The sequence below is a fragment of the Nasonia vitripennis genome, chromosome 4, assembly GCF_009193385.2.
Source record: "Nasonia vitripennis strain AsymCx chromosome 4, Nvit_psr_1.1, whole genome shotgun sequence".
NCBI lineage: Eukaryota > Metazoa > Arthropoda > Insecta > Hymenoptera > Pteromalidae > Nasonia > Nasonia vitripennis.
In genome coordinates, this window is record NC_045760.1 from 12,499,362 (window position 1) to 12,511,814 (window position 12,453).

Sequence of the window (12,453 nt, forward strand, 5' to 3'; positions counted from 1 at the left end):
TATATATCTAGATTTGTATCCAAATTAAAATTTGAATAGGTTATCGTTACACGAGAAGTCAGTTAAGTAATAATTGTGTCACGATTATGTTGGCGTTTGCTTATTGCTATTAATATGAATAATACCGAGAATTTACTGTTTTCATATTCATATTACACGGCTTGTAAATCATACAAAAACACAATGCAGTAGTTTATAAACAGGAACATTAGTGATCATCATACAGAAAACGTTGTAACAAGTTCAAATTTTCTATTTAATACAAACTAGGTCAGTATGGACTTGCAAATAGATTTTTTAATTGTAGTATCTAAAATCGATAAACAGTAAATCTTCGATGATTCGTACGTATTAACTATTATCTATTCTTGCTGCTTACGTCACGCAATGAAGATGCTGACAAAAATGAATATGAACCATGAACATTCACATTGTCTAGCCGTTGTTACGCGGCTCATTACACTTGGCATTACTGTAAATATTGAACAAAATGATCATTTGTCTAATACGTGTGAAACGTCTCTCAGGAAATACAGGCCATTAACCAACATTTTTATTTATTCTGATTAGATCAGTTAGATACTGCTGGACTTACAAACACTGCTCACAGTGAACTGCATCTCAATGCAAAATCCATTGTATTATTCATATCTATTCTAATAAATAAACAAATATATTTTTTCAGATTGAATCCGTAGATTTGGCTTTGAATATTCTAGATGGCTGGCAAATGCGAGATAAAACCCTTTCGGTACAAAGGGCTAAATTTCAATTAAAAGGTGCATATGATCCATCCTTAAAACCCAAAAGAAAAAAGAAAGATAAAGATAAGCAAAAGAAAATTCACGAAAAGTAAATAACATTTATTATTACTAAACATTTTACTTTGATATCAGAAAGAAATAGTATTTATCGTAAAATATTTATCTCGTTGCAGACTTCTCGATTGGAGACCGGATAAACTAAAAGGAGAGCCCCTCAAGTGCGAGCGCGTCGTCATTATTAAAAATCTATTTAAACCTGAGGATTTCGATAAAGATGTAACATTACTATTGGAATACCAGCAAGATGTGAGGAAAGAATGCATTAAATGTGGCGAGGTCAAAAAAGTTACCATCTATGATGTAAGTTCTAAAAATGCAATCAAGTAAATGTTCTTATTCTCAGTAGTAGTTATCATAATCCGGAATAATAGGCTTTAGCCCATCTTTTTATTATTCCTGATTCTTCACACTTAATAGGACTGACTTTATGGTGAGATGTGTTATTAGAAAAATTAGCATAAAACGTTTTGCTATTTTTGATATAAAATACAGTTAAATAATGTTATAGCTGAAATTTTCAAAACTAGAAATAGTTAAATAATACAGAAATAGCCTTTGAAAATATTCAATAGATTATAGTTTTAGTAAGGAGTACTTTGGTACACCTAGAAGATAGTAAAAATTTTATGATGTGTGAACATTCAAAGAATATTCATTTGCCATCTAATAATAAAATACGAAACCTGCAAGTGTCCGTATTTGACTAAATTTAAATAAACTTACAAAAAGTTCCTAAAAGTTATTAAATTAAGAAAAACTTAGTGAAAATACAAAAAAAATTTAGTACATATTTTTATTTCAATTTTCATCAGTTTGCACATACTGAGTCGACTATCTAAAATTAAGTCAAGTTTTTGGTTGTACTCTCTCGCTTGCAAATGTTTTCAAGTTCCGTGCTTGGAAAAGCTAAAGTTGGAATACCATGTGTCTTAAGAAAACATATCAAATTTGCAATTTTAGCGCCATCCCGAGGGTGTGGCACAAGTAACGTTCAAGGAACCTGAAGAAGCTCAAGCCTGTATACAGTTACTAAATGGCCGATGGTTTGATCAGAGAAGAATAACAGCTGAAATATGGGATGGAAAGACTAAATATAAGTGAGTGTACAGTTTTTTCTCATACTTGACCTAAAGTATTGTGCTTATTCCCTGCTTGCAGTAAGTAACTATACAAATTTTAATGTTTAGGATTCTCGAAACAGAGGAACAAATTGAAGCAAGAATAAACAAATGGGATAAATTTTTGGAAGAACAAGATGATGCAGAAGAGAAAGCTAAAAAAGATGCAGAAGCTAAGAAGAGTAAAGATTGACATTCCCAATAAACTAGTAGTAATCATGCATAGACTATTTACGTAGTCTTATACAAAAACATGAATTGCTATTATGAATAGTCAATAAAAATAAAGTACACTAATTTTTTAAATAGATAGACATGTGAATATTATGATTACTCACTCCATAGAAAGAGTTCTTTATAAAGTCAAATCTTTTGCATGGACGAGTAATTTATTTGAAATATTTCAATTCCATTCTACGTCATAAAAAGTTATTTTATGTATTAACTAGCAAATCATTATTTGTTTTTGAAGTGACTGTACCTTCATTAAAAATGATTTGTTAACTGTTTTTAATAAAAAAGATTATTCCATACGCGCAAACATTGATTTACTGCTTACCTCGAACGTTTGACTGGCAGTCAAAGAGACGCCACCAATATCATCAAAAGATAAAGTAGGAACCGATATTTAAACATAAATAGATAAGAGTATCACATTTTATAACTAGATATTTTTTATTATATACCTTGTGATATATTTCTCTTGCGAGTTAGTTTAAATTATGTTGCCAGTAGCATGGATTTGTTAATTAACACATTTTTACCTGTTGACTTTACGACAGTTCTTTATTAGGAAATTCAATGTCATCGCAACTTATGTTGAAATTAAAAATCTTGCATTAAACAAAAATGTGATTTGCCAACAAAAGTGAATTCGCATAATATTGTATTACCTTGATGATACAAGCATTCGTTAACTTGATATTAGCTTTACCCATTTATATATTTGCAGTACGTGGCGCCACCAACGATACATATGCGAATCAAAGTTCGTAAATCCTGCGTCGGTAACGCTGGAGAAACAGCAGCGCTTTAATGTTGTACATATATAATTAATGTTGAACTTTTATACTCGCATGTTGTTTAAGCTCATTTAAATAACATGCATGAAAATTTTATTATGATTTGAAATTTATATCTGCACCTCTATTTTTACGTCATTTTTAATCAATACAATGATCTTTTCAAATATTTTTCAAACATCTATATGATGATGAAGAGTGGTGCTCCAACTTTAAATACAACAATTTGATTTTCCCCAATAAGTTATGTGCCTCGAGATAAATTTTACGCGCCAACACATACTAAGCTGAAAAGCCACGCCCATTTTCGGTCATCTTTAGCTTTTATGTATATTACATTTTTTTAAATTTCTAACAAGCCATAATGTGTCCTGCTAAAAAAGTATTGGAAATGCAAGTCTTTCTAATAAATAAAATACAATGCACATATTAAAAGCTTGAAAAATAAGTTTGAAAAACAAAAATACCATTACGTATAGCAGCATTATGCAATGAATCAAAACAATGCGCATCGCTCCAAAAATGTTGTCTGCAACAATAGCTGGTGGTCGCGCATTCGTAATAATTCATTGCCCTCCGTTGAAAAGGTTCTCTCATTGCGAGCACCCCGCAGACATTATAGGCACGAGTCCCGGCTTATTAATTTCCGCGCGAGCGAATCGAACAATCGACGCGGCCCCGAATTAACATGAAAAACCACACTGGCTCATAAAGGCCTATATTCCTTCTGTACACTCGCAGTCGCATCATATAATATACAATACATAATGGGCAAATCGTACAAATCCACGCGGTGCCTCGAACCGCACAACAAAAGTACAAACGCTTCTCTCATTCGAGTGCCCGAGCACGTATCTCTTCTCATGCACTTTGCCCGAATTGTATCATCATCAGAGGCTCCCCGCTTCATATAGGTATATATATATATATATGCGCACAACAAAGCCCTCCCCTATTGCGAAGGGGTAAGGACGAAGAATTCGCCTAAGTATTTCTATTATTGAATTCTCTCGTATTTAATTAATGCTCGTCGAAGCGACGCCTCTCCCTAATACGCGCCATAAACCATCCTCGCTACCTGTTCCCGCGCGCACACGTTATGAATTTGCAATATATGCACCGGGCGACTCTCGTGCGCGCGTTCTCTCATATGTTTAACAGGGGGCGGCCACGTGCTGGCTCATATATGCGCACCGTCCTCTCATGTCTCTCCCTCGCGAAATATTCTCCGCTATACTACACACTGGACTGCGCACGAGGAGGGGTGAACAACACGCTCGCCGCGTTGATCTCTAGCATATTCCGAGCATCATTCCATTCATTGGGCAGCTATATATAAGAAGCGAGAGGGAGAGAGATAGCCTGCCCCGGTGGCAATATCGCACTGACAAATTTAATGCCCGACTATTAGCAGCGGGGTGTACGAGGCGCAACCTACTCCATTGTCAAGTGGCCACGTGCGCGATGACTACTGCTATAACCTAGGGTACAGCTCTCGCGTACACGATGCATCCCGACGACGAAAAAAAAACGGAGAGAGAGAGTAAGCGTATCATTCGAAGCGAGATGCGGGGAGAGAACCGGTGTTTGATGCTTGCTTAGACACGCGGCCCTGCCATGATCGGGGTGTAAAAAAGCCCTCCAGGACGCAACGTCACGCTCGTCGTGAAGTTATATTGGATTTGCACCGACGAGGACCTGCTAGATTACACATGAGATTAGCCGCGCGTATTGAGCATTAGATGGCGATTCGATACGGCTCGACTCGATGTTTCCTCTAGACTCCGCAATAAACGGGCGCCGCATATAGTGTAGCGACGAAACTGTCTATCCGGACTGCGTGCGTGCGCGGAAATCAGAAGGAACGACGAGGCTGCCGCTGGGGTGGCTTTTATTAAAAGCCATCGTTCAACGCTTAACTGATTTTTCGACTGCTCGTGAAATGAGGAGATGGGATGAGGAAAAGAAAGAGAGAGAGAGAGAGAGAGAGAGAGAGAGAGAGAGAGAGAGAGAGGAGACTCGCTTGAGCCTGTGGTATTTCTCTTTCTTTGGGGGCTATACTGGGAGGGTAAAATTCTTCGGTTCTAAGAGAGTTGAACGGAGAGTTGTCGAGGAGTTCCTACTCCCTACTGTTGCTCGACGATATGCCAGGGCGTAATATTTTGGGTGAACTGCAGGGTGTCGAGGCAGCGAGGGCGCGTTTGTTGAATGATCGACTTTTGTTACCACCATTATCATTATTATTATTATTACTAGGAAATTTAAGAGCGCTTCGCTCACTCCTTATCATGTCATAATTAACATTTAAATTTTGCTGCCTGCTTAGCGCCAAAAGTTTGAAGCGTTTATAGGTTATCCCTATATAAAAAAGTCATGACCGGATGAAGTGAAGCCAAGAATGCGTCAATATGATTGGCTCATGTAGTGCGCATGCGTCAAAAGTATCGTTAGAATTTTTTGATTTGTTTTTAATTTCTAAAATTGATTCTAATATTAAAAATGTAATATAATACTATAATACATATCAAATTATAATTTGTATATTTATAATATTCTAGAGATATTCTACTCACGAGACTATTCTATTCTCGAGACATAACCTTAAAATTTTAAAAGGAAGTTGGCGACGAAACCGCGGCAATTTTGAAATTTATATGAGCGCGAAATGAATCATATATTGTAAAGTTTGATATATTTCCGTGATAGAAAACAAATATTAAAAATATCAATCAAGTATTTATATTCCATTTAATAAGTTAATGAAATTATAGTCTACTACAGTGCGCGCAGCGCACTGCGCCAATCTAGTATAATAAAATCTGTATTTCTGATTCGCGTTCCTTAATTCTTGTACCAGGTGACCGATTCTCAATTAAATGCTTCACAACAAAGCCCATCACTTTTTTAAGAGAGGATTATGCAATGTCTGCGTCAAAATCAACCATCAATATTGTAATATTTATTATTAGATCTATAAGTTGCCAAAAATTGATTAAGGCAATAATATCGCAGTTTTCCTAACGAAAGCACCCTAATACGTGACACTTCAAATCTCAAGGCATATCGAGTAGTTTGTTTTATATTGAATCTCGACCCTCGTATTTTATTTCATGTATTATCTGCCGGATAATTGATTAGAGTAAGAGAGAAGAGCACTTGAAAGTTCGAATTTTTTGCACGAATCACCCTTTTGTAAGCAACGGCGGCAGCTCACGCTCCAGCTCATCCGCTCGCACAAGGTATAGTATACATATACGTGTATAGCCGAAGCTATATAGCGAGTGAACTGCCATCACTGCGCACGGCACGACGAGGGGCTATTGCGCGACAAATCGAGCGTTAGATGACGCTGTAATTCGGTTTCCTTTGTGTCATTAAAGCCCCGGCTGTATAAAGCTCGGTGCTCTCGCTAAGATTTCATTTAAGTATTTTGTCGCAAGAGAAGTTTTGTTTTAAAGTTTAATTATTGCAAGCGATGTTACATAATAATATATACAAAACTATAAGCCGGTATTTAATTCTTTCCTATTACGCCAAATTGGAATTCTTTTATAGCATAAATGATAATTATTATTATGACAATTAATTTTATCATTTTTCAATCTTCGTTGAATGACGCAAAGCATTCGATGCGAATTATTATAATTACTTCATGTATAAAATTAATTGGAGATAATCAAGTACTTTATTCCAAATTCCTTAACGCTTTTTTTCGGTAGAAGTTTCGTATTGTTCCATTTTCTTCTACTTTTTCTTCCCAACGCTTCTTGCAGCACTTTTTCTTTTTCATTCCTCTTCCTAAGTTCAGTCTTTAATTAGCTCTTGCCTTTTATGTTTTTCCTCTATCTTTAAAACACATGCCTTATTTTGTCGGTTGAAAAAGTATGTTCTTATTTTTCTATCTCATAATATATTATGTATAATTCAGAAGAAATATATTGGTGCACAAAAACGAAAGCAACAGTTTATACAAACAATTCGTTCTAAATTTGAATCCAGGTAAATCTGTAAATAACCTTGTAACCTTCAACTATTTCTTCATTGATATAGGGTAATATAAAAAAAGGCCTGTTAATTGCAACCAGTACCCTCTATGTTGTACAGTTTCTAATTTTAAAGCCCTCATTCCCAGCATATGCACCTCAGATACAACCATTGAAACTAGTTCACGTGGAACAGCAATTAAAAAAGTCTAATTACCAAATGAAATCCTACATTTCGCACATTTCTTGTGTTTCAGATTCTCCCATCAGCTGCCAGTAGTACAGATTATAGGAGATTCTGCTGAGGGCATCGCACATCCGGCGAGAAAGCACCAGCATAAAATCAGCCTGAGAGAATCTTTTAACGAGCACATCTCCCTCTCAGCTCCTATAGGTACATCCACCGTACCATCAGGTAAGTGAGTAGAAAATAAGAAACAGAAGAATGCCGTAGTAAGACGCTTTCCAGGCAAAATCAAGCCAGGCTAAGCGTCGACCTCGTTACTTATTCCGCGCAGCCTCTCATTTGCAATTCCCTTCGACCGCGCGAAAGCTGATGCCGATCGTTCAGTCTAGGGTACATCTTCTCTTCTGTGCCCTTCCATCCACGCGAAAAACTCGAGGAATCCAGCGGTGCGCGAGAAAAGTAAAAAAGGCACGCTACACGAGAAGAAGAAGAAGAAGCATTGGATACAGTGCAGAGCCGGTACGGCGTGCGCTTTCAGCGTGGAAAATTAAGCTTCCCCCGAAACAGCGGCGAAACTGTTAATTAAGACTCATTATGCGCCCCCGCGCGGCCGCTCCCCTTCCGCCCTTGCGTAGGTGGAATGGTAAAACCCGAGCCCAGCGTATACCTGTATACGGCCTATCTACTGTGCAGAAACTCGGGCGGTGTGTCGGTGCTGGGACGGTTCAACTCGACTAGGTGTATGCGAACTTCTTAATACCCACGACGGCGGCAGCGGCGGTATGAGCCGGAAAAAAGGAAAAAGAAGAAGAAGAAGAGGATGAAGAGGGTGAGGAACGAGAGAGAGGGAGAGAGGACAAGCGCGCGGCGCAGAGTTCATTGTGGGATCAATACGCGCCCGGCTCGGTCTGTCTCGCGCGTAGGAGTGGCACCGACGCCTCATTGGACGTCGTGTCCCTGGGCGCCGATTGGTCGATGCCTCGGCACTGCCAGGAGGCGGAGTCCCCGGCTCGATCCGTACCGCGTCCTGACGAAGCGGGGTTGCCGCGCCGCTCTCTCCCTCTCTCTCGCAGGCGCGTCAGCCCGGTGTCTCTGCTTCTCTCCTTTCGCTCCCCGCGGGCTGCGCGCGCTGTCTCTTTCTCTCTCACTCAGCCCGAGCTTACACGCTGCCGATGCGGAGACTTTCGAGTCTCGCGGAGAGCGGCGCGCGGATAGAACTAGAAAAAGACAGGACGTCTCTCGGGCCCCGGCGGAGCCTGCGGCGGCTGCTGCTCAGTCTGTGTTCGTCCACCAGAGGGGCACACGCTGTACCGCGCGAGAGGCTGCTGAGAGCAAGATATTTGAAAAAAGCAGTTTGCGCGCGTTTTTTCCTTGCGGCGGTTGGACCGGTTTCGGAGGATCAGTGCCAGTGCTTTTCCGGGACACAATAGTCTGACTGTCGACGACGCTTCTACGACAGTGAGTTTTGGTGCGGTTGTCATGACAGTGCGAACGAGCCATCCGGAGAACTGACAGGCGTACAGGTGTGCGTGCGACAGTGTGACATACACGTACGTTGTACGTATACAGCATCAGTGAAAGTGTCATCGACGGTATACTTACGCGTGATAAATAAACCGGTGCGCCGCCGTCGGACGATCGTTATTATGCGCTGATCGGCTGCGGCTCTCGCACAGACCGGCAGCAGCAGCGTCGCGAGGATCGGCAGATCGTGTGAACCTCGGTTGCCCAAGAGCCGAATCGCTGGCGGAGATATCGCGAGCCTTGGCGTCGGAGTATCCGGCGGGTGTCGGTGGCTATCCGGCGGCTGGTGCTACCGCGGCGGCAGCCTCGAGCTTCGGATACAACAGCAGCGCTGGTGCAGCCAACCGGCAGCAGGCCGGAGAGGCCGATTCCGCGGCGGAGGCTGGATCAGTTGGTACAGGGCTGCCGGGGGGCCCGCCTAGGGGGGTGATGAGCTGCTCCGAGGTTATGTATCAATACTATCCGTACCTCTATCAGAGGCCACCGCCGCCCCATCCCCATGCGGCGCCGCATCCGAGCGTTGCCCATGCCGGCAATCCACATACCGCGCATCACAGCCCCGCCAGGCCCGCGCCCTTTCAGCCCTTCTCCACGGCCACGCCGACTCACCAGTACGACAGGGTAAGTCCCAAATTTTATTATCTAAAATTACATTATTTTATTCGCTCGATATATTGTTTATTTATTGGTTGGTTTTGGGTCAACATGCCATTAGTTTAATCCCTCATGTAATAAAAATTTAATCGTTAAAAAATAATTGAGTACGTAACAGCAGTGCACCCACGAGGCAAACGAGAGTAAACAAAAACAAGCGAGTCAAAAGAGTGTGTCGCTCTCTGTTCGCACAATCTTATTCGCCCCAACAGAGAGTGGGGCCGAGCCCGGCTACTCCATAATTCGAAGCGCATCGTATAATAGAGAGAGATCCAAAGAAGCTAATCGGATTAGCCTCAGTCACCGAGCGATAAATCATAATCCTCGAAAGCATGCTGGGCAGGTGTATGCTAACAGGATTATAACACTCTATAATGATCTTTTCAACCCGTCCAGTCCTTTCTGTATTGGTTGGCCGAATAATGCAGATGTATTTATGCTCGTCTCAGCTCTCTCTCTCTCTCTCTCTCTCTCTCTCTCTCTCTCTCTCTCTCTCTCTCTCTCTCTCTCTCTGCCATTGTTGATAAACGGCGCAAGTGTCAGCGATACCCTTTTTCCTTCCTCCTTTATTTTCGTGCTGCGCGTCTCCTTAATTTCGAGTGCGGAATAAATTTGAATTCGTTTACCTCGACGTACGCCAATGGCTTTTACAACCGTGTCATCCTTATAAATGCTGGACGTTCGACTAATGTTCAAACAAAAACAAAAAATTGTTTGAATACGATTATTTTCTCAAAACTCTGCTCAAGCCGCACTCATCCTTCTCTAGCTTCCACTTGAAAGCAATAACAAAACGCATAGTTTAAAACGGCGAGCAGTTCAACCAGCCTCGCGCATCCGATCGATTTTCCCACCGCGAGAGCTTTGCACTGACTGACAATCCCAAAGCGCTTTCCAATATCGCTTCTCAAACAAAAGCTTCTCGTGTTGTCTCGAAACTCTCGCCGAGTCGAACTTTCACACGGCCCCGATGTAAACGGCCCGTCGCTCTAATATAATAATAATCCATCCTCATACACGCGCGCGTACGTGCACATTGATCTCTGTCTCCCGCGACCAAACAGTTCATTGTTCTCTCTCGCGCGCATAACACCGGACCACGTTACTGCGCACAAAGAAAAAGTCCTCGAAGCCGACAAAGCGCTGCCTGCGCGTTCGTCATCGAGCCTAAATCAAGACCGGTCGAAGACCGGCTTCCCCGCACCGCAGAAAACATTTACACGCGCACCGGCAGCGATTTTCGAGGGCTCATTACCGCGCTACAATGAGCAAAAACAGCTTCGCGAGAAACGAGCGGCGGCGGCGGCGGCGGTAAGCTCATTCAGCGATACGCGACTTTGGTAATTGACGTAGATTGCGCTGTAAATCCTCTTAAATTATCGACTCTATCTTTTTCTCTCGCTATAAAGAAAGTCTCGCGCGCTCAGCACCGGATTCTGGAGCGCGGCGGCGGTAATCAGCCGTCGCGCGACACTTTGCACGCAGTCCATATGCGCAGCCTTACAGAGCGAGTGTATAAAGGATGTGTATAGCGTATAACGCGTCGGAGGACGTTTCACTTCTTCGAGCGGATTCCTCCGGAATAACTCCGGAAATAGTTGTTGCTTCGTCCCCATGCTGCTATACGTATGAAGGAGCGTCTTTCAGGAAGTTACTTCGCCCGGAAGGACGTCATTTTAATCCGTCGCTTCGTGAGAAATACTGCGTGGGTGGTTATAGCGCGTTATGACTTTGTTTTGCGGTGAGGGACTGTGTCACCGGCTAGTAATATGGCAGTTGCGTTGAGATCGTAATAACGACGGATGCTTTGTATGCAGTTATTCATCATATCATTTATTATTTTCGTCGAATTTCAGCGCATTTCACATTAACTTTCCAGCAGACCTCCCTCGAATATATTACGCGTCAGCCCCCTGAATTTTCTTTTATTCCTCGAGCCACCGGCACACCATCTCGCTCGACCTTTACCCTCTATATAACCTTTTCTCTTTCCTCCCGTTCTCACACGGCTGTGCTATCCCCTTTTTCATATGAGCAATATCCCTGGGTCATCTCTCGTCCTTTTTTATCCCCCGCCCCCTCCCGTCTCTTATTTGTTCCTCTTCGATCTCTCCTCTCTCGCACCTTCCGCGGCTTCGAATTGCGCGTGTGCGTGCGCTTTCACCGTTCCTCTTCTCCTTTCTCTTCCGCGTCTGTATTCACACACACATACGTGTAGGCTTACTCTGATCCGCCGCCTTCGACGTTTATTTAGCATTCTGTTGTTTGGGCCGATTATGTTGTCAGATGATCGGCGCGTCTTTAGTTTCGCGCAGCGCAAAGAGAAAACGGCCCCTCGATAAATTCAATTAATTAACTGATGGCGATATGTATACCGAAGGCAGCGAGAGCGCGCGCGTACGACGCCCGCGATCAGCCAGCCAGATAAATAGATTTTAACCTCGTGATTAATAACGCGGTTCGCGCGAGCTTGTACGCGTATACGCATATAAATGCGCCTGAGACTCGAGCGAGATAAGGGATATACGAGCGAATTTATCGCGGCTCCTTAGCGGGCTAATAGCTTTTAATTGTGCGCGTCTCTCGGAGACGCGTGTGCGTAGTTCGACAATGTGATACAAAATGCAAATGTTCATAAATTAACAAATCACGCCGTGTCGTTATAGAATTCAAATCAATTAACGCGCGCGAGCTTGTACACAATGCGGCAATTTCTTATTCCCGCAGCAGCGGCGGCAGTGAAGAATCTCGGAAAAAATTCGCTCGGGTCTGCCCATGCGCGCACGCGTATATATTATTAAGCCGTCGCGATCGAGGCTACGAACAATGCAAAAGCCGAGAGCCGCGCACGCGGATGGCGACAGCAGTCCGAAACTCTCTCGAATTCGCCTAAATCAAGTCGCACGTTCCCTCCCTCTATCCGCATTCATATATAAATTTCAATTATCGGCAAGGCGCGTGAAATCGAATACACGATCATATATGCGCGCGCGAGCGAGCGAGCGAGCGAGAGAGAGAGAGAGAGAGAGAGAGAGAGAGAGAGAGAGAGGGTAAGGCCCGCGAAGCTCGCGATCTTGATCGGAGAGCGAGTTTCACGGAGTCTCTCTCTCTCTTTCTCTCTCTCACAAGGTTCCGACTCGA

At 42.6% G+C, this 12,453-nt stretch overlaps 2 protein-coding genes across 3 annotated transcripts in view; both read left to right on the plus strand.

Annotated features, from left to right (window-relative positions):
• Nucleotides 1-2,475, plus strand: part of LOC100119478 (HIV Tat-specific factor 1 homolog) — a 31,043-nt gene extending 28,568 nt beyond the window's left edge. For both annotated transcript variants that reach the window (XM_032599371.1, XM_031928945.2), the window contains exons 5-8: nt 686-852; nt 938-1,124; nt 1,785-1,921; nt 2,012-2,475. In XM_032599371.1, the coding sequence (XP_032455262.1) occupies nt 686-852; nt 938-1,124; nt 1,785-1,921; nt 2,012-2,135 (615 nt within the window). In that variant the 3' untranslated portion in view covers nt 2,136-2,475. The remainder of the gene's footprint in view (nt 1-685; nt 853-937; nt 1,125-1,784; nt 1,922-2,011) is intronic.
• LOC100119509 (protein vestigial) overlaps nt 1-12,453 on the plus strand; it is a 397,514-nt gene that overhangs the window by 339,971 nt on the left and 45,090 nt on the right. The window contains exon 5 of the mRNA XM_031928958.1: nt 7,205-9,279. Coding sequence (XP_031784818.1) covers nt 9,088-9,279 — 192 coding nt within the window. The 5' untranslated portion in view covers nt 7,205-9,087. The remainder of the gene's footprint in view (nt 1-7,204; nt 9,280-12,453) is intronic.